At 43.7% G+C, this 22,070-nt stretch overlaps 2 protein-coding genes across 2 annotated transcripts in view; one reads left to right on the top strand and one right to left on the bottom strand.

The window, feature by feature from the left end:
* Nucleotides 1-2,054, bottom strand: part of ATP1B4 (ATPase Na+/K+ transporting family member beta 4) — a 28,505-nt gene extending 26,451 nt beyond the window's left edge. The window contains exon 1 of the mRNA XM_042480571.1: nucleotides 1,589-2,054. The gene's annotated coding sequence lies outside the window, so the exon portion shown is untranslated. The remainder of the gene's footprint in view (nucleotides 1-1,588) is intronic.
* TMEM255A (transmembrane protein 255A) lies at nucleotides 2,046-22,046 on the top strand. Its single transcript, XM_042480568.1, has 9 exons — nucleotides 2,046-2,314; nucleotides 2,864-3,006; nucleotides 7,263-7,325; nucleotides 11,434-11,523; nucleotides 11,982-12,044; nucleotides 12,656-12,747; nucleotides 14,070-14,229; nucleotides 17,114-17,257; nucleotides 18,491-22,046. Exons 1-9 carry the CDS (start codon nucleotides 2,230-2,232, stop codon nucleotides 18,635-18,637), a joined length of 987 nt encoding a protein of 328 aa, XP_042336502.1. The 5' UTR covers nucleotides 2,046-2,229; the 3' UTR covers nucleotides 18,638-22,046.
* Nucleotides 22,047-22,070: the final 24 nt, after the last annotated feature.

The raw sequence follows: 22,070 nt of genomic DNA, 5'->3' as shown, positions 1-22,070 counted from the left end.
GGAAACAACATTGTTCAAATTAGAAAATTAGTTTTATTTAAATAAATTCAATATTTAACTCAGCATGTTTACATTTTACATATTAAAAAGTGTGGGAAGATGAAGAGAAAAAAGGGATCAGAGCCTCCAAGTCTCCCAAGTCCCAATTCACTATTTGAGACTGGTGGTTAATGGGCTAATGGGATCATCTTTGGGTTCCCCCCCCCCCAGAACCATTAGAATCTAGGTTAAGTCTTCCAAGCAGGGTTCTTCCTGCTGGGATCTTAGGTCACATCTTCCAAGCAAAGCATAGTGGAAAAGATGTACACTCAGTCTAAAGAATCCTGACCCCAGGAATTTGTTTGGCGTCAGGACTGAATGCTGTCAAATCTGTTCCTGTTACAGACTGCCAAAATAAAGCTGCTTTGGGTCTCTTTGGAGGTATGCTGTTTAAATGTTGCATGCATCCAAAGAATCCAGAAGCTGCACCAAAGCTGCCCTCCAGTGCTTAGGAATGGAGTGTGGCTTTGGCGCGACCTCCAGACTCTTAGGACCCATGCATCATTTAAATAGCATCTCTTCAAAGGGACCCAAAGCAGCTTTATTTTGGCAGTCTGTAACAGGCCTAGGTTACTCCAAACTTTTCTGAATTTCAACAGTGTAAAGGGGGGGGGGGCAGTCATTTTGTTTCTTGCTATTGTTGCAACTGATAGTCAGAAATTTTTGTCAGTTTATTGTCTTAGGCGTTTATCACACAGGGCTAGCAAAGCACAATTACAATAGAACAAGTGCATCTCAGCAGGTATTTACCATTAGTGTCTCTCCTGTTATTGCTTTGCATTTCAACTGTTGGTGGAAAGCACCTTCCCACTGATGCCCCTCATGATAAGTGTGGTAAGTGTGATAGGTACCTGCCAAAGTTGCTATGATCCTACTGTAATTGTGCATTATTAGCCTCCTGTGATAAATTCCTTACCTTCTGCCGGCTACTGGTTAAAAGTGCAGTTTGTCATATCTGTTTTAGGGGGAAGGAACAAGCACACAACAGATCATAGGGCAATTGCTTCTTAAAATTAAGAAACTATTTTTCTGCACAGAAATATGCCAGGAATCCTTCTGGCAAAAGTGTAAAGCATCTACAGGATTTGCAGCCCAGCTTACTGTAAAAGTTGCAGTACAAATCAACACGGCTCCGCCATCTATAACTGGCGACTTAGCTTTACAGCGCAGTCCTGTAGATGTCTACGCAGCCCCATTAGGTTCAATGGGGCCTGGAAGAGGTTCAGTTCAACTAAACAGGAATTGCTTCTTAGTAGACAGGTATCGAATTGCATTCAAAATATTGCTTTACATTATTTAATCCTTTATTGCACTTTTTTAAAAATGGTTTAGTTTCCTTTTACTTAAATACCATTCTTTCAAAAGGAGGATCGACAGCAGACCTCTTACAAATGCCAGAGCATTTTTTCCACCACGGAGTATCTAGAACTAAATCATAGAGAGTAACATTTAGGTGGCAAACATCATTCTTTCTTGAAAGTAGTCACTGAACGCAAACAATGTGCTCCCAGAGCTCTACCTTTGGCAGTTAATGCACATGAAACCTCACATGAACTCTCAAGAGGAGATGTCCTCCTTTCACATTAGCTTTATGTCTCTCAATTGAAAAAGATGGGAAATCCCATGAATGAAAAGAATCCCTTTCCCTATAACCTGAACCCATTCCTCACAGTCTCTGGAGCAGCAGAAAACAAGCTTGCTCCCTCCTCAGTGTGACATCCCTCCAAACAGTTAAACAGGGCTCTCATGTCCCCTCTTAACCTTCTCTTCTCCAGCTCCCTAAGCCTTTCCTCATAGGACATGGCTTCCAGACCCTTCACCATTTTGGTCCCCATTCTCTGGACATCCCCTTTTGTAGGGACTGTGGTGCCCCAAACTGGGCCCAGTCATGTCCCAGGCGAGGCCTGAGTCAGTGACCAAAGCAGAGGAAGAGTGGCGCTACACTTCCTTATAACTGTGTCTAGAATCGCATTGGCCTTTTCAGCTGCTGCATGACGCCTTTGGCTCCCTCGGCCGAGTCCTGGCCCGGGGAGGGGAAATGGCTGCCTTGCTCCAAGGCTCGGGGCGGGTTGCGCAGGCGCCCGAGGCCTTGAGTCCTCCTCCTGCTCCTCAGCCGCCTCCCGCCCAGAGGATGAGCCCCGAGGAAGGGCCTCCGAGGCCGAGACCCTCGGTGCCTCCGCCGCCGCCGCCATGCGCCAGGCCCTGACCCAGGCGAGGCCGGCCTCCTCCTCCTCCCCGGCCTCCGGCAGCGCCCTCCCGGTCTCCGTCTCCCTCGGTGAGCCCCCGCCTCAGGCCCCCGAGGGCGGCTCTCTCTCCTCCACACGGGAGAAAGAAATAACCCCAGCCCAGGGCTCCATGTTGGGGGATGATGGGAGCTGTAGTTTGGGGGCAGAGAAAGGCCACAACACCATCAGAAATAGCCTCTCTTTGAGAGTGCTCCACGCCAAGGAATGCTGGGAATTGTAGTTTATTGTGGCACTGGAGCTCTCTGACAGAGAGACCAAAGCACACTGAAGAAACAGTCCCTGGACTGCCCTGGCTCCACGCCAAGGAATGCTGGGAATTGTAGTTTATTGTAGCACTGGAGCTCTCTGACAGAGAGACCAAAGCACACTGAAGAAACAGTCCCTGGACTGCCCTGGCTCCATGACAGGGGATGCTGGGAATTGTAGTTTATTGTGGCACTACTATTGTGCTGTTGTAGCTATTTTACAACACCACTGAAGAATTACAAGTGAATATAATGCCTATGGAAGCCAGTCCCTCTTGCTACTGACTTGGTTGATTATCACATTCTTTTGTCTCTGTGTATCTATGTCTTTAGGATCCTTCAATAGAAGAAAGAAGAATGCGCTCTACGTAACGGTGACGCTTCTCATTGTGTCTCTCTTAATTCTGACCATTGGCCTTGCTGCCACCACAAGGACCCAAAACGTCTCAGTCGGAGGTTATTATCCAGGGGTTATTGTAAGTATAGAATTCTTAACTTGGCTGAGAAACATCGTTGTCTGTCTTGAAGTCCATGTGAATCTTCCAAATCGTTCGGACTGGAATGTCTTGAAGGGACAGTGTTCACTTATTCACTTGCTTTGGCTGTTGAGTGTTTTCTTGTGACGTCTAGGTGGCCCTTTGGATATTGTTTAACTACAGCTTCCATTAGTCCTCACTGTCGGCTTTGCTGGCTAGGGTTGATAGCGCTCCAACAACCAAAGCATGGTACTTTGATTGTGTATTCCTGCATGGCCCTTGTGGTCTCTTCCTACACACAGAACACATTTCAGTAGTCCTTAAATTGAACTGAGCTTGTTGATTTGTATTTGATAGTCTCTAAAGAGTGTATGAAAATGTTCAGATGTAACATTTTGCAAATGGTTATTCACTTTGCAGAAGCCTGGAATTGGCTGCAGCTGGGACTCAAACCAGCAGGTGATGTCCAAGGTCCCAGTGTGTGCCAGAAGCACATAGCAAGACATAAATATACTGTGCCATCTTTGCAAGGGGAAAGATATTCCAAGATTCACAGGGAATTGTACAGGAAGGGGTTGAGCTAGATTGCCACATGGCAAATGTGTATATAAGCTCAGATGTCTGTTTGTACATTTTGTGGGTTTGTAGTTGGATGGTGTTGGTTCTCGCGTTTGGCAACAAATAAACAAAGTGCCTCTACAGAGATAAGCCAGGCGTCGGTGTGCTTTTCTTCTAGCAGCTGCATTCCTGGCATGCTCCGGCAACTAACAGTTGTTTATATTCAACACAAGGCTTCCAAGTTTACTCTGCATGTTCACGTTTGCATCAACATCTCTAGTCACTGAATTTTGCCCTACCTGTAGCTTCTGAACAGTGCCATATAGAATAGATTACAGTTGTTGAACTGAGAAGTAATTAGCTTCCCTCTCTAGGAAAGGAAACAGGTGGTTTCCCCAACCAGATTTAGACAAAGCCACTCCAACACACTAATAAAATCTGTGAATAATCAAAACTCAAAAGTCAAAGCTGCAAACGTGGTGGGACAAGTATGCTTCTCTTTCTTCATTGTCTAGGTGCCCCAAGCAAAGACAGAATCATAGAATCGTAGAGTTGGAAGAGACCACAAGGGCCATCCAGTCCAATCCCTGCCATGCAGGAACTCTCAATCAAAGCATCCCTGACAGATGGCCATCTAGCCTCTGCTTAAAGATCTCCAAGGAAGGAGACTCCACTCCACTCCACTGTCGAACAGCCCTTACTGTCAGGAAGTTCTTCCTAATGTTGAGGTGGAATGTCTTTTCCTGTAGCTTGCATCCATTGCTCCGGGTCCTAGTGTCTGGAGCAGCTGAAATCAAGTCAGCTCCCTCCTCAGTATGACATCCCTTCAAATACTTAAACAGGGCTATCATATCATCTCTTAACCTTCTCTTCTCCAGGCTAAACATCCCCAGCTCCCTAAGGCGTTCCTCATAGGACATGGTTTCCAGACCTTTCACCATTTTAGTCGCCCTCCTTTGGACACACTCCAGTTTCTCAATATCCTTTTTGAATTGTAGTGCCCAGAACTGGACACAATATTCCAGGTGGGGCCTGACCAAAGCAGAATACAGTGGCACTATTACTTCTCTTGATCTAGAAACTATACTTTTATTGATGCAGCCTAAAATTGCATTGGCCTTGTTAGCTACCTCATCACACTGTTGACTCAGGTTCAACTTGTGGTCTACTTGGATTCCTAGATCCCTTTCACATGTAGTTTCATTCAGCCAGGTGTCCCCCATCCTATATCTGTGCATTTCATTTTTCTGCCCTAAGTGCAGTACCTTACATTTCTCCCTGTTGAAGTTCATTTTGTTAACTGTGGCCCAGCTTTCTAGTCTATTCAGGTCATTTTGAATGTTGATCCTGTCCTCTGGGGTATTAGCTACTCCTCCTAATTTGGCGTCATCTGCAAATTTGATGAGTATGCCCCCAATTCTGTCATCCAAGTCACTGATAAAGATGTGGCCCCAGGACAGAGCCCTGTGGAACCCCACTGGTCACTTCTCTCCAGGATGAAGAGGAGCCATCGTTGAGCACCCTTTGGGTTCAGCCAGTAAACCAATTACAAATCCATGTAACAGTTACCTTGTCTAACCCACATTTCACTAGCTTGTTTGCAAGAATGTCATGGGGAACCTTGTCAAAGGCCTTACTGAAATCAAGATATACTATATCCACAGCATTCCTTTCATCTACCAAGCTGGTAATTATATCAAAGAAAGATATCAGATTTGTCTGGCATGACTTCTTTCTCTGAAACCCATGTTGACCTTTTATGATTATAGCATTGCTTTCTAGATGTTCACAGACTCTCTGTTTAATGAGCTGCTCTAGAATCTTTCCTGGTCTTGATGTCAGACTAACTGGACGATAATTGTTGGGATCCTCTTTATTCCCCTTTTTGAAGATGGGGACAACGTTTGCCCTCCTCCAGTCTCCTGGCACTTCTCCTGTTCTCCAGGAGTTCTCAAAGATTATTGCCAATGGCTCCGATATTACATTTGCCTGTTCTTTTAATACTCTTGGATGTAATTCATCAGGTCCTGGAGATTTATATTCATTTAGATTAACAAGGTATTCCTCTACTATCTCTTTACTTATTCTGTGCTGAAATTCCCCTATTCTTTCCTCCGCTCCATTATCATCATGTTGAGCACCCTTTTCCTTTTCTGAGAAGACTGAGGCAAAAAAGGTCTTGTGTAATTCTGCCTTTTCTCTGTCTACTGTTAGCATTTTGCCATCTTTTCCACGCAGTGACCCTACCATTTCCTTCTTCTTCCTTTCGCTGCGGACATATCAAAAAAAACCCTTTTTGTTGTTCTTAACCTCTCTAGCAAGCCGGAGTTCATTCTGCGCTTTAGCTTTTCTGACTTTACCTCCTCATGCTAGCTATTTGTTTGAATACTCCTTTGGTGATTCCCTCATTTTTCCATTTCATATACATGTTCCATTTAAAACAGCTCAATTGAAAGTTCCTTACTCATCCATCCTGGTTTCTTGAGGCATCTCCCATTTTTCTTTCTCATTGGAACTGTTTGAAATTGTGCCTTCAGCATCTCTCCTTTGAGAAACTCCCATCCATCTTGAACTCCCTTCCCTTTTAGTATTTCTGACCATGGGATCACCCCCAGTTTTCTCTAAGTTTACTATAATTAGCTTTCCTAAAATCTAGAAGGCGTGTCTGACTATGCCTGGCTTCTCCTTTCCACTGTATAACAAACTCCAGGAGAACATGGTCACTTCCACCTAAGGATCCCACCCCTTGCTTTGCACCCCATTAACCAGGTCATCCCTGTTGGTTAGGATGAGATCCAAAATAGCTGATCTGCATCCAAATAGGATCAGTTCTGTCACCCACCCAGGGCGTCTCCCTATTCCACAGATCAACCAGGGCATCAACAGATTTGCTAGCTCTAACAGTACAATGTGTAGTCTGTATATACTCCTTGTGATGTCTCTGAAATTGGTGGCACCTTCTGACTAAACTCAAGATGGGGAATGTTATGTGTTTTGTTCCACTTGTCATTGGCCTGCAGTTTCCATAAGTTCTACCAACATAGAACAGTGAGGAGAAATGCTGGGAGTTGCAGTCCAACCATCTCTAGAGGGCTTCATTTTCCCAGTCTGTAAGTGAAATCCTAGCTTAAGGTCATTGGTTCAAATAGCTGTCTGCTTTCACTTATGTTGAGCTACTTCAGTAATATAAATATTTCTAACAATCTTGCTGCTATCTGTCAACCTTCAAAAATACATTTCTCTCTTTTCTTGCATTCTCTCAGTTGAAAACTTCCTGTTTTATCATGCTATAGGCAATAATTTTTGCCTATAAAAATTAGGAATGCTATTATGATAGTCTGCCAATTTTTTGTTCTTTTTTAAATTTTTGAGCCCTCTGGATTGGTAAAGTATTCAAAGTAATGAAATACAGTCGTTCCTCCATATGTGACTACTTGGAGTCTGCAGTCTCACTCTTCGTGGGAGGGACGAGCTGCTATCTTTAAAAAGGGAGCACACGCTATTCTCTATGGTACTCGCATATGTGCAAGTCGCCATTTTCATGGGGGTCGAAACAGATCCCTCACATGTTGGAAAAGGCAACTGTATTTCTCTGTGTTTTTAGTGATCCCTTTCCTCCTTTCTAATTCTGTGTATGTGCTAAGTTGTTATCCTGGATTACTTCCAAATCTAATGCTTTTCAAATCTTTGCCTTTCAGCTTGGTTTTGGGTCGTTTCTTGGAATTATTGGATCAAACTTGATAGAAAATAAAAGGCAAATGGTAAGTTAAACAGCTGTAAGGCTACTATTTTTTTAACATCATAGAAAAATGTTTTAATAATTGCTGTGTATTTCCTTGTTCTAGAAGCAGAAACTGCTACCTTTTATGTTACTCTATGAGGAAAAAATAGTTTGGAGCAGGCTTGACTTTTGGACTTTAAAAAGTGATGATTGGGATAGATACAGTCATGAACATTTAAATGGCCAATCATTCCACCTAGAAATTGCTGGTGGTATAACTGGCCATTTCTTTTCCATATTATTTTCAGTCTAGCGGGTACCCCCATCTTTTGTTATCATCTTGAGAATGCTTTCTTTTCTTTTTTTCTGGATTTCTTATGAGATTCAAAAGTATACTGGTTGCAATCCCAAGTGTGACTTGGCAGTGGATGATGGTACAACCATGCTGTTTCTAATTGCTACAGAAATTTCAGGCTGGTCATTGTTTGGATGGGACACTACCTTAGAACCTTGTGTATGTGGCCTTAAGTTCCACAATGAAGAAAAGCAGAACTCTCAGTGGAATTAAAATAGTCAGCTCCCCAAGTGGCTATTTGCCCACTGTGCTCAGGTTCTGATTTAGTAAACAACAGTAATATTTAGCCATGGATTGCTTTCAACTTTTCTACAAATGAATGGTGCAAAACGAAGGTCACAGGTTCAGTTCCCTCCAATTCCAATAGAAAGGATCAGGCTGCAAGCAACAGCAAAGACTTGTATCTGCCTCAGACACTGGAGAGTAGACAATATTGGACAAGCTGGAACAGGATACTGAATTCCCACATACCAGCTTAATATGCTCATGCCAGAATGGCATTGAAAGCCAGCACCTAACCAGGTGCGTCCCTGCTTTCAAACATCCCCAGTGTGTCATAAGAATTGGCCTTTACTCCTCACTTGCAAATATTGGTGTAGCATCTAGCAGCTGGCTCAGGCCATCTTTATCTGAATAACTGAGGTCATGTTGCAGCTACCCACATTCCATTCATGGTCCCTTCTCAAGTGACAGTGTGATTTAAAATTGACCCCTGCTGCTTTTTTAAAAGCCATGGTTCACCTGAGAACCTAACACCTTTATATAACCACCACAGAGTACACTAAACCTGTGGATTTGACACTCTTGGGTTTCCTTATAAATGAATGAGTGAAAAGATCCTTAAGTTGCTTCACTCTTGCCTGCAGTTACTGATGTGGAAATATTCACCACATTTTGGATGCACCCTCCATTTTAGAGGGGCCCAGTTGAGCCTGAGAGGCTTGACCAGTGTTCCACATGAACAAAGCACATCTTATTATCAGTGGGATGGAGCAAATCACCTCTGGGAAAAAGTTACAGTGTTCAGAGCTGTTTAGCCTAGAAAAAGGTGAGTAAAGGGGGACATGGTAGAAGAGTATGAAAAGGGAGAAAAGTGTATTTCTCATTAATATTGGAATTTGTAGTTATCTACTGAAACTGAATGGTGGGAAATTCAGGACAGAAAGAATGAGAAGTTTCTTGCATATTGTATAGTTAAAGTGTTTATATATTTCTTGCATATTCTATAGTTAAAGTGTTTACTGCAGGGCTTCCCAAAGGCAATTAGCTGGCCACTGTGCAAAAAGAATGCAGAACTAGATAGACCTTTCGTCTGATCCAGTAGGGCTCTTATATTCTTATGAAACACTTCCAAAATAAGCTACAGTTCCTATACCATATAGTGCTGCTTGGAATACACAGTCACACCCAGAACACAGCAGGATTAGGCATTGTCAGTACTTGGATGGAAGACCACCAGAGAACACCAGGAATCTTCAAGTAGTGCTAGAAAAGAATTCTGCTTGAAACCTAAAGAGCCAGGGTTTCAGTCTGCAGCTGGAGAAGGAAAATTGAGAGAGCTGCCTTATATCATCCAATCATTCATCCATTTTATTTAGTATTGTTAGAACTAACTGGCAGCCGCTTGCCAATCTCAGACAGGAGTCTTTTGCCAGCCTTGCCTGAAACGACTGAACCCGCTTAGTACAGGATCTGCCATTGAACTGTGAAGGCTGTTAATGGAGCTGCTCTTTTATGCCAAGTCAGAACTTTGCTCATTCTAGCTCTTTGTTGCCTTCACTGACTGAGAGTAACTCACCAAGATCTGAAGCAAGAGGTTTTCCCCCAGCATATGCTACCTCAGTTTGAGATGCTGGAGATTCAGTCTAGGATCTGTGGCATGGACTGGGTCCAAATCTGGTTCTGGAAAGAAATTCCCAGCCACCATTCTGGGAGGCTGAAGTTCAAAAGGTAACCTTTCCAGCCTCTGCATTTCCTCTACCAGAGAGCCTGCAGCTTTTATTCCAAATATTAGATCAAACAGTAACTCCTAAACTACACTAATACACCTTCACAGTTCAGATAGAATGGGGTAGAAAAGCAGGGAGCCAGACCCAAGCCAGATGGTCACCTAGGCACTCAGACTAAGAGGCCAGCAGGAACCTGGCTGCGTCAGAGGGAGAGGTGAGAGAACAAACCCTCTCCATTAGCTCAGAACCGTCACTGGCCAGCTGCTTCAGTCAGCCATTATTCCACTTGGCGATCCTTTAGGGAGAGCTGAGCAATGACCCTTCTCACCAGCTCAACCAATTGAAGGGGCTACTTCTTTGAGTTAGCAGCTTTTATGATGAGTTAGCCCAGACTGAATCCCTCTATATATCTCCTCTACTCTTCATAGATCAATAGTTCCCAGCCTTTGTTCTTACAGATGTTTTGGACTTTTCTTCCACCAAGCCCCAAACATTGTGGCCAATGGTTAAGGATGGTGGGGGTTGAAATCCAAAATGTCTGGAGCTTCAAAGACTGAGTACCACTATTCTGGAAGGAAGAACCTAGAATCTGGACTATGTCATCAACTGTCATGGAGCAAAAGAGCTATCCATGGAAAAAAACACACACACACAAATATTAAGTGGTTATTTGCCTCCTGCCCTCCCAAAACATATCTTTTGTAGTTCCATTGTATAATTTGATTATATACAGCATAATCCTTGAGTTGCCACATTTCCTCCCACCACTCTGTCCTCCCTCCTTTTTTTAAAATCCTATTTCTCAGCTGTTGTCAGAAATTGAGAATTAAGAGTAGAGAACCTCTTTAAACCAAAGGCAGAAGGGTGGGATGAAAAATAGCAACAGATTTTAGCAAAAAGCTCTTGCTACCAGCGACTGAGCTGTGGTGGCACTTTTTCAACCTTTTAGAATGAAGGAAGGCCTGTCCAAAAACTGGGAAATCACCAGATGATGATGACATAGGAAAGGAGGGTGGCCATCTGGAGTTGAATTTGCCCCTTCCCCCGGGTCTGACATTTCCCACTCCTGTTATAAACCATCAATTGTGAGAATTTAATCTGTCTGTACCTTGGAGCAAGCAGCCAGGTAAATGTCAGATAGGTGGAACAACGGGAGTATGGCAGCCTTGGGGGGGATGTGTGTCCTGGTAGCTCTCCTCATTGACCAGTTGTCCAGGCTGCAGGAATCACATTGGGGGGAACGGCTCTTCTCATTCCATTCCGTAACACATTCTCAGTTGTGTTTCCAGAGTTCCGATTCTTTGTCTTGTAATATCAACAGTCACAACAGTTGATGCCTACCACCGTCTGAGCAGATAGTCTGAGCAACAACAACAATAATGCAGCCCCAGAATTTGGGAAGGAATACAGTCTGTGCACATAGCTGACTTGTGGCTACAGCATAATAGAGTGTGTGCTTTTGATATTTATTTCATAAGGGAGAAAGCAGATAACCATTAGCTCCCATCAACAGATTGTTCTGGTCACTATCTAGCAAAGGAATGAAAGATAGTCAGTAGCATCATAAACAACAAAACTGCAGGAGAGTACGTAATACACTTTGTGTCCTTCCACAAAGAACTCCAGATAATATAATTAGGAAACGGAGAATATGCCCCAAACATCTGGTAAAATGTGTGTTTGGGAGACACACATTTCAAAAAGCTGACTCTCCTTGTGCAATAGAAGTTGAAGTCCTTAGTGTTTTCACAAAAGGGCTTTTTACATGGATGTGTTGTTGGTATGTTACACCCTTGACGCAGAAACAGACAGCTGCATGAAACATTCTCTTTTTCCTTCCACAGCTGGTTGCTTCGATCGTGTTCATCAGTTTTGGTGTTATTGCCGCCTTCTGCTGTGCCATTGTGGATGGTGTGTTTGCTGCCAGGCACATAGTGAGTATGCATCAAATGAGGTTTGTGGGTGACGATTGCCAAGTATGTAGGGAAGGCTGTGTTAATGCCTTTAAGCTTGGGGAGCACAGAATAAGGCATTGAGGGGCAAAATTCAGTTCTTAATATTTTTAACTTTAGATTTCATAAAGCAAGGCACTATTCCTCATGGCTGTAAACATGTTTGAGAGTATGGGCATTTTGTAATATTATTTCAGAAGCCAGATAGCTGAAAAAGCTGTTAACATAAAGTGAGGAAAAGGAAGAAGAGAGTCTCTCTTTAGAGACTGCATTAGAATTCATTAGAGGAAAGGTAGGATGTAAATATAACAATAAATAAAGGTAGGACTGGCCCTTTATCTGTTCACTATTTTGGTAAATAATTTGTTGGGCTGGAACCTAACTTCCATTTCCTTTTCCTTTAAATAAAAAAGGTTGCTGTTTTTCTTTTCTTTTTACAGGATCTTAGGCCCCTGTATGCAGGACGGTGTCATTACTACTCTAAAAGTACAGCCTCACCAGAGGTGGGTATTTCTGTCAGTGTGCCAAGTCTGCATCAAAGGTGGAGGCTTACAGCGAACTACTCTGCCCGCCGGGAAGGCAGGGCACTTAGCCTTTTCAGTTCTTCAGAAATTTGGTTCCCATAAATTGGTTTCTGGAATGCGCCACTATAGCTGGCTGGGTAGGGAGAGGAAAGGATGTCCTCCTCTGTAGGAAGGAAAAATTCAAAGCTAGTAAAAATAGTTTTCAAATGAAAGAGTTTTACTTGACATGCTAGATTTCTGCATGCAAGGAATACATTTGTTTATTTCCAGACAGAGCAGCATTCATCCATGTGGCTCCCCGACTTTTTTTGTTTGAAGGGGTACAACATCAGTAACAGGGTTTCTTGCAAGAATCAGCCTCAGAGCAGCACTGAATTGGTTTTAAACATTCTTCCCCAATCCAAGGTCATGTCTCAGGTGTCATCCCTAGCCTTCACAACTGGCTGTGGGATGATGGGAATTATAGTAACACCTCAGAAAGGGCTCCAGGTTGGGGAAGGGTGTTTTAAGACCATCCCACTGTGTTCTTTGGAATAACAGAGGAGGCTGCTCCCAGCATCCATATGCCTCTTTCTTTCTCATTCATTCAGGCTGTCTGCCACCCCCAACACCGAAGTACAAGTTGCATGCCCAAGATTAAAACTAACACCTGTTTCTGCTGTGACCTATACAACTGTGGAAGGTGAGTGAGGGAAGAATGGAACATGGGAACATGGGATGTGTAACTGAACAGGGAGCTAATCATAGGTTAACTCTGCAATTTCTGTGTGCAAAAGGAACATTCTTAGAGTGGAATTTTAGATGGCTGCTTTCTTGAGTAAGTAGCTGGCAGAACCTACGGCTGATGTTGACTCAGTCTGTCCTACTTTGTACTCTTTTCTGCCTGTTAATCTGGGTGGCCAACATAAAGCCATAAGGCCATATTCAGCTACTCATGTTCCCCTGCCCTGCCTTACTCTGTACCACACATGATCAATGGTGCTACTCTGGTTTGAGCTGTTTGTGGGCTTTTAAAGGCCACATTAGCCTTTTTTTGGAAAGGCGGTTCTCAGCAGAACAGTATGGCCAAAATCCAGTTGTGTACCATGACTTTACACAAATATAGCTATGCTGGAGACATGCGGCATAGCCCCATTGCACAAAAATTTTGGCAGCATTGTTGTGTGTCACAACACCCAAAACAGCACAACTGTTTGTACAACAGTTAAAACAGATTAATATTGGTTTACACAACACATTAGCATACCACCCTTGTGCAACATCCTAATAAATATAACTACTTGCACAATCATATGTATATTGTAAAGTACAACAGGTTGGGGGAGGGGGCAAACATTCCAGCAGTATCCACTTACCTGGGAGTAAGTCCCAGTGAGCTCAATAGTGAATATACAGTACATGTATAGGACTGCATGATTCTTCTGACTGTAAATAGGTAAAACCATGTTCTTTGCCCTTAATTTTCAAAGGGCTGGATGAGGTGATGCAGCTCTTTCAGATCTTCACAGGGGTCAGTTAGTGCCGAACTGGAGCAATCAGTGCCACTGTATATATAGATGCACATTCTCAATCAATGTATATCTGTGTATATCCCTGCTAAAATAAGCAGTTCTGCTGTTGTTTTTCATTGTGCAATATCTCCATTCAACACAAGGGTCCCACTGCACAAACTTTTCATAACTCCACATGTGGAAATTTACGAAACACAGACACAGCACTGTATCTCAGCAAATGTATTTAATTGTGTTTTAGTATTATAAATTGGGGGTGTGGGGTTGTCAACATCTTTTAATTGCATGAGCCACCCTGAGTCCTGGTCTTCATAGAAAGGCACATATAAATCAAATAAGTAAATTAGGAGCCAAACTTTTCCCATGTGAAGAAAAGTATATGTAGGCTGTACTAAGTACAGGTCCATCTCATGACAAAGTCCATTTCCCCTTCTTGTACAACTGAGCATATTGAGGTTGAGGATTTCTTTTAAAGCAGATGTTTCTTCAACAGAGTGGAGATTTCCGGTGGGTATTATGAGTACATTGATGTCAGCAGCTGCCAAGATATCATCCACCTTTACCATTTGCTCTGGTCGGCGACCATCTTGAACATTGTGGGCTTGTTTCTGGGAATCATCACTGCTGCAATCCTGGGTGGCTTTAAAGATATGGTAAGAGGATATCTGTAGAAAACTGTGGGGAGCCATCCAGTTTTCATTGTTGTTGTTTTTTCCATAGAAAAACAATCTTGGCAAATGTTGAGCTAGAAGATATGAAGTTGCTTTAGGCAGACTTGGGTTATTGAGTCATCTGTGTCGGTATTGTCTAAAGCAGGGGTCGGCAACCTACAGCCCACGGGCCGGATCCGGCCCGCCAAGGCCTTTCTGCCGGGCCCCGCGCAGTCCTGCCGCCGTTTCCGCGCTGCTCCGGGCGCCATTTTATTTTTCAAAATGGCGGCCGAAGTCTCGCGCGACCTTTCCCAGGACGGGAAAAACAAAATGGTGGCGGAGGAGGAAGAGGAGGGCCGCGCGGCCTGGGGTGGAGGAGGCAAAGGCTGAAGACCGGCGCGGCCCTCCCCTGCCTCCCCGCCGGGCTCCGCACGGCCCTCCCCGCCTCCCCGCGGGGCTCTGCACGGCCCCGCGCGGCCCTCCCCGCCTCTCCACGGGGCTCCGCACGGCCCTCCCTGCCTCCCCGCGGGGCTCCGCACAACCCCGCGCTGCCCACCTCCTCCTCTGTCTCCTCCGTCCTGCCCCCAGGCCGCGCGGCGCATGGAAGAGAGGGAGGAGAAGAAAGAGAGGAAGAGGAGGGAGGAAGAGCAGGAGGAGGCAGCAGCAGGAGGAAGAGGAGGAAGAGGAGATGGGGCCAGCAGGAGGAGGAAGAGCAGGAGGAAGAAGAGGAGGAAGAGCAGGAGGAGGAAGAGGAGATGGGGGCAGCAGGAGGAGGAAGAGGAGGAAGAGCAGGAGGAGGAAGAGGAGATGGGGGCAGCAAGAGGAGGAACAGCAGGAGGAGGAAGAGGAGATGGGGGCAGCAGGAGGAGGAAGAGGAGAGAGGAAGAGGAGATGGGGCAGCAGGAGGAGGAAGAGGAGAAGGTGGTGAGTGGCCAGAGGCCACATGGGTTTTTTTATTTTGCATTCTTTTTAATTGCTAACAAGTCTCCCTGCCTTGACAATGATAGTGTGGTGATGATGATGATGATGATGATGATGATGATGATGATGATGATGACGATGATGATATAAGCCAACTTGAGAGGCATGGAGGCACTGTTTCTGAAGCCAAGAGAGTGTCACCTTCCAAAGTGTGTTTTGTGTGCTTTTAATGCTAACAAGTCTCCCTTGCTTTGACGATGATAGTGTGGTGATGATGATGATGATGACAATGATAATGATATGAGTCAGCTTGAGAGGCATGCACGCACTGTTTCTGAAGCCAAGAGAGTGTGACTTTCCAAAGTGCCTTTTCTGTGTGTTTTTGGTTCTTTAATGGTGATATTGATATCAGAAAGCCTCTGAGGCAAGGCCAATGTAAATTGCTGTGATTTTTACAAACCCATGCGCAGTGAAGAAAAACCAAAGTCCCTTGACCAAGTACACATTTCTGAGAAGTACACTTGGTCCAAGAACGGTGAAACCACCTTGACATGTTCAATATGCATAGCCATGTTAAACCATGCTAAGTATTAAACCCAAGGGGTTTGATTATGGAATAAGCCTCTGAAATATGCAAGAGGCCATATTAAGTAAAGCCATGTGAAATGCACAACTGTGCTGTTGTGTGTGTTTTGGAATGCAGGTTGGGGGTGTTTGTCCAGAAAGGGACCGAGGAGGAGAGGGCGGGCACACGCCTCCTCCTCCTTGGAGGGATTTGGTGGAGGCTCCGCCCCGGAGGGTGGCTCCGCCCTGGAGGATGGCTCTGCCCTGGAGGGTGGACACTCCGCCCCCAGCATGCAGCCCCGCCCCAGAGGGTGGAAGCTCCACCCCCCGGCTTCGGCCCCCCCCCCAACTTGTCTGGGGGACACCAACCCAGCCCCCGGCTCCAAAAGGTTGCCTACCCCTGGTCTAAAGCAATAGTTCTCATTTTTCTCCTTCCAGAGATGGTTAGTGGTCTGGAATTATGGGCACTGAAAGCCAAAAGTCTTGGGGGTGAAAGGCTGAGAATGACAGGTATAAATCTGGTGCCCTTCAGATGATTTGAACTGCATCTCATAGACTTCCTGGCTGTTGGCTCAGCTGGCAGAGACAGATGAGAAGTGTAGCCCAAAACATCTGGAGGGCATCAGGTTGGCCTAAATAATTGGAGGCCACTCCCCAGATTTTCTGTTCCCCAGTTCAGCCTGGAGATATCAGGGGCTGAACTTGGGAATGTTCAAATACAAAAAATAAAAATGAGCTTTTATTAAACTATGGCCAAAAATATCTACAGGAAGGCCCTTTCAGGGTTTCTCGTGAGAGTCTTTCCCATAGCTCTATCCACAGATGCTGTGTGTTGACTTGAGACCTTTTATATACAAAGCACATGTTCTCCAATTGAACTGTAGCCCTTTCCCAACTGGTTTAAAAATAATGGTGATGAATTGACAAAAAAGCTTTAATCTAGGGTGGGAATAATGAAGCCCTCCAGATGTTGATGGACTGCAATTCCTGGAGCCCCTGCCAGCATTGTCAAGGGTAAAGAACACAAGGAATTGCAGTCCAGCAACATTTGGAGGGCTGTGAGATTCCCAACTCTTTAAGTTGTGGAAACAACATTAGAAATTAAAAGTAAAAGGTGAGTGCTCTTTGGGGCAGTATCCACTAGTAAGCCTTCTGGGTTGAAATGAATGGGAACTACCCATGCAGGCTGGCCCAAGACATTTTGCTACCTGAGCCAGAGCAGCATATGGTGCCATTGTACACCACTGTTTATCCTCTTGAATGTTACCTGTTTATGTACAGAGTTCGAAGCAAACAGGATTCGTTTCTCTTCTCAGACCTCTCTGGCAATAGTCTCATTTCTTCTTTTCTTTGAGGTACACTGACCACATACTAAGTTTTCCATTCTCCATTATGTCTACAGACTCCCTCACTCCCTGCTCTTAACTGTACATCTGAAAATCCTCGGTCAGCTGTATCCTATTATTCAAGACCCCAGGTGACATCTTACAATACATACTATCACAGCACTCCCCACCTGCCACCATATTCGGCATATGACTTCCAGGTATGTGGCACACATCAAAATGCATCACCAGTTATTCTGCAGTTGCCCTTCTTTGCTTTGTAGTCTGTCTGTATCAGGTTGGGAAACATAATCCTTCCATATGTTGGCGAACTACAACTCCTATCATGCCCATCCTATCACTGGTTGCTGGTTAGAGCTGATGGGAGTTGCAGGCAATATCTGGAGTGCCACATATAAAATCCTGCTTCATAAAACCCTGCTTTAGTTTCCCTTTAGAAAAAAAGGGAATTTGCATCTACCCTGCTGGTACTTTGTTTAGCTGTTCTTTGCACTAAAAGTTATTTTTTGCAACTTTGTTGCAATGAAGCTGATTACCCTTTTCTGCTTTGTTTAATTTGTGTAAATTGAAGTTTCCAGAAAAGAAAACCTGCTGCTCTTGGCCTTCATGCAGCCTTTAGCCAATTAATTGATTGATTGATTAATTCTGTTTGTATGTTGCTTTACAATAGAGCTAGGGAAGCACAGGGTCTGAGGCCAAGTCAAGCCCAGCAGTATTTGGACAAGTTTATCCTTTATTCTAAAAGGTTGAAATTCCTGTGCTGTGGCTTAGATATTGGCCACAAGATCTTGAACTTAAAATATCCAGATATTTTTGGTCCCATCCTTTTGCCTTTGGCATGGCTGCCAGAGTTATGGCCCCTAAGAACTTGATTTCATTTTAGTCCTAGAAAAATAAATTTTAGGCTCAGGAGAACAACAACATATAAACAACAACAACAGGAAACATCTCTGGCTTTGAGAGATTTCTTCAGTAGGCCTAAAATGGCAGGAGAGGAACAAAAATGTGATTAAAATGCTGCCACAGTCCCCTAGATGGCATTTTGGGGCACAAAATGTTGTTTTCTAAAAACTGAATGTACTCCACTAGCCTCTGACAGTTGCCCACTCCTGCCCCAGAACTTCTCATACTGAATTCAGCTCCCAGACTGGAAAAGGTTGTCTGCTCCTTGACTTACAGCAAAAGCATGCTGTCAAGTCAAGATGGTTAATAACAACAAAGACACAAAAAAGCCCTGTAACATCACCAGCAGCCTTGGGCCTCATTTCTAAAGCCCTCTTCAAGTGATAAGATTAACAAATCATCTGAGTCACTACATGTTCTCTTCCCATATTCTTGGGATGAAGCAGCTGAGACCAAACCATAATGAAGGCTCTCCACATTTGAAAAGTGAAGTAATCCATATTCATTATTGCCTCTCCTGTTTGTTCCAGCATTCCACCACGTTTCAAGCCTCCACGCCATCTGATCCTCCGTCATTATCGCCATCGCCGAGCTACGTGTGGTCTCCCACAGCACCTCCCCGTTACTCTCCACCGTATTTTCCACCTTTTGAAAAGCCACCCCCTTACACACCGTAGATGGAGGAGCGGGGAAGTACTGCCACTGGAACTCATTGTGAAACTTTTGTACTGCAGTTAGAGGGGGGTAGGGAGTAGGAGAGGGGGCACATCACTGCATAACCAAGTATATAAAACATCTTTGCAACACTTCTTTTGAGTAGCTTTGGGCTGAGGCCAAATTGATGATCACGGATAGCTTCTAGAACCTTCATTGGCCATGGCCATTTGTTTTGGATGGGCTTGGAAAACTGTTCTGCAGGATGGATAAAGAAGTGGCTTTTATATCTTGCTGTACTGTTGCTAGTTTGCTAAAGGTAAAGTTTGGGAAAGTTCCTTTTTTGGAGTACAATTCCCAGAATCCCCTCAACTACCTCCCAAACTCTAGCTAAAGGCAACTGGTTAGCCAAAGCCTATTGTTGCCTTATCCTGCCCTGCTTTTCCCCAGAGGTGCTTCTAGTGCAAGGGTGGGCATGTTCCCGTGCCATAAAGAATGCGCCTACCAATTTTCAACTCCACTGTTGCTCTGGAGGATTGCAATGCACTTTAGTGGCCACCATTTTGGACAAATGAAAGTGATGTCACATCATGCTCAGTTGTCTTTTGGTCCAGGCTGAAGAACCCCTGGAATGTAACTAGTTATGCTGATTTAAAAGGGAAGAGGCCTATGGCCTTCCAAGGGTTGTAGGACTATATGGTTCCCATCATATCTGGTCATTCTGGCTGAGTTGGATGGGTGTCCATCTGCATGTGGAGGCCCAGCATTTTTCCACTTTAAAGGAAACGTGGAGAAGTTGTGGCCCTCCAGATATTAGATTGTAGTTGCCATCAACCTTAGCTAGCCTAATTAAAGGTAAGGGATGATGGGAACTGCAGTCCAGCACTAGGAGGCCCACCACATTCTGTTCCCATGTTAAATAGATTTAAGCTCCATAAAGGGTATTTATCTTTTAAGTTAGTAAGAGAGAGAAAATATATATGTGATATACAGATCTTTAATTCTGTGCCCAGAAAACAGGCCTTTAAATGAGAATGAAGGATGAGCTGTTTGCTTTTGAGAGATGTCTTATTTCTTACGAACAAAAGCTTTACGTTGTCATGAAGAGTATTGAAATGCTGCTGTTTGCTGTGTGAATAAGATCTTACCGATACTTGGCAGCGGATTTGTAAGCACTGAATCACTGTAGAAAAATAATGGCTGCTTCATGCAAAATTTCTCCTTACGCATACAGTATAGGGAAAATGTCAAAAATGGATTGCCCATTTATGTAGGTTTTTATTGTAGCAAACGGAGTGCCATAAAATAGACTGCTATTTGAATTAGTAGAAAAGCTACACAGTATGGTTGAATGTCTTAAGTAAATGCAGTTTATATTCCTCTTTTGCTGTAAAACTGAGGTAGGGAGCGTTTGGGCATCCAGATGTTACTGAACTGCAGCTCACATCAGCACTAGCCAGATGGTGAAGGCGGATGAGCATTGCACTCCAACAACGTCTAGAAGACCACGTTTTCCAACCCTGCTGTCAAAGGATGCGGTGAATGTAGCTGCTCTGTACTTGCAGAGGATTTCAAAGGCTCATTGGAACTTATGGATGACATATTAACATAAAGGTAACCTTAAAAGCATTTCCTGTTAAAACTGCTAATACTTTACTGGGTTGCTTGTTGTCATATTGACGTGTACACTGGTAGTACAGATGCTGTTAGTCTAACCTTTGCCCCTCAAAAATCCAGATAACAAAGAGCTCGTTTTGACTTAGATTGAGCCAGTATGAAAGAGGAAAATTTGGCCTGTGAAATTACTGCCATTTAATAACAGAATTTTAAAAAGAAATACCAGGACATGTGAGAGCATACTTCCACAGGTAAGTATGTTTCAGTGTTGGTACATGCTTTCACATCAGTTTAGTGAATGGGACGGCAAGAGGCATTTTGGCAGCATCCACGTGCCGTTCTGCAGGCAGGCAAAAGACATTGTTTGCTGTTGTGTTTTTAAAATTTCCCATTTTAAAAGATTAGGAAGCAGGTAACTGGGAAATACTTGTCTGAAACCCTGGCAAGCTGTTTCCACTGAGAGTTAAGGTCTTTTTCACACTCCACAATTGTAACAGCTTGAGGTCACTTTAACTGCCATGGCTGCACCCTACAGAATTGTAATCTGGCACGGCACTAGAACAGAATTCTAGCAAAGAATTCTAAATACCTCACAAAACTACAAGTTCCAGGATTCCATAGAATGGAACCATGGCATCTGAAGTGACATTATAGTGCTCTAATTGTAAATTGTGAAAGAGACTACATTTTTGGGCAAATAGAACCAGCAGTCTGCTCTTGTCTATGGCAGCTTCCTAGGGCAAGCTCTGTCTGCTCTGGTTTTCAGAAAGGTGCTTGCAAAGTGTATTCATCATTTCCTATAGCCTCTTTGGCAAAACTGCTAGTTTGAGTGTAATTTAATTACACCTGTGGATTTAAAGGAAATGTGGGATACCTGAAGTTGTCTGGATGGACTGCATCTCCCATGGCTTTATCCTTGGCCTTCCTGGTTGGGGCTGATGGGAAATGAGAGTCCAACTTTAACTGGTGTGAAGAGCTGTCGGAGAGTATTGTGATAGCCTGGGCCATGGGCATGTGCCATATAAGCCACAATCATGGAATCCTGCAAAATGCTCTTCATGCATTAAGAGCCATGTCATGTGCCACTGTTTTTTAAAAAAATATGTTTATTATATCTGTGGCTAAAATGCGCTCATTCACCCCAATTTTCTTGCATTAAGCCACCTAGATATACAAAAATGCTTTCATATCATTTGCTCAATTTTATGGCTTTTAATCAAAACATTTTTAAAAGATTGATTCTGAAAGCAATTCAGCAGATTCATCCCTCTTTCCCTCCAAAAAGCACCCCAACCATCTTATTATTGCTTTAGTCCCCAAGCTAAAATGTCATTGTGTTAAACTCATCTGTATAGCAAACACTGGTGTAGTATTCTGTAAATATACTAAAAAGGGACATATGTCAGGGATTCCTTCTATCATACAATACTTGCATTTCATTATTATTGTGTGCCAAAGAGATTGTGTAGATGGCCTTGTGGTTGCTCTTTTAGGACAAGGGTGGTATATTGTTAGACTACCTCGCCCAGCAACCATAGGAAGCATAGCCACTGGCAAAAAATGCTGGGAGCTGCAGTTCCAACATTTAGAGGGCCATACAATTACCACCTTTGCTTTAAGAGGACGCTTCTTACATTTTAAAGGAATTACTAATGACAACCTTTGACTTGGTAGAAGTGTATACATTAAATATAAATGTAAATACAAGATATGCATTGTATCCATCCTTAAATCCATTTCTGTGAGAATGTAATATATACAATTCGTGTACCTTGAATAATTTATAAAATCAAAATAAAAGTGGTGACAATTTTGTTTGAGAATCAGATTTCTTGGCAC

Source organism: Sceloporus undulatus, chromosome 7, assembly GCF_019175285.1.
Source record: "Sceloporus undulatus isolate JIND9_A2432 ecotype Alabama chromosome 7, SceUnd_v1.1, whole genome shotgun sequence".
In the NCBI taxonomy this organism is placed as follows: domain Eukaryota; kingdom Metazoa; phylum Chordata; class Lepidosauria; order Squamata; family Phrynosomatidae; genus Sceloporus; species Sceloporus undulatus.
The sequence above is the reverse complement of the archived record's forward strand: the minus strand, read 5'-3'. Positions and strand labels throughout refer to the sequence as shown.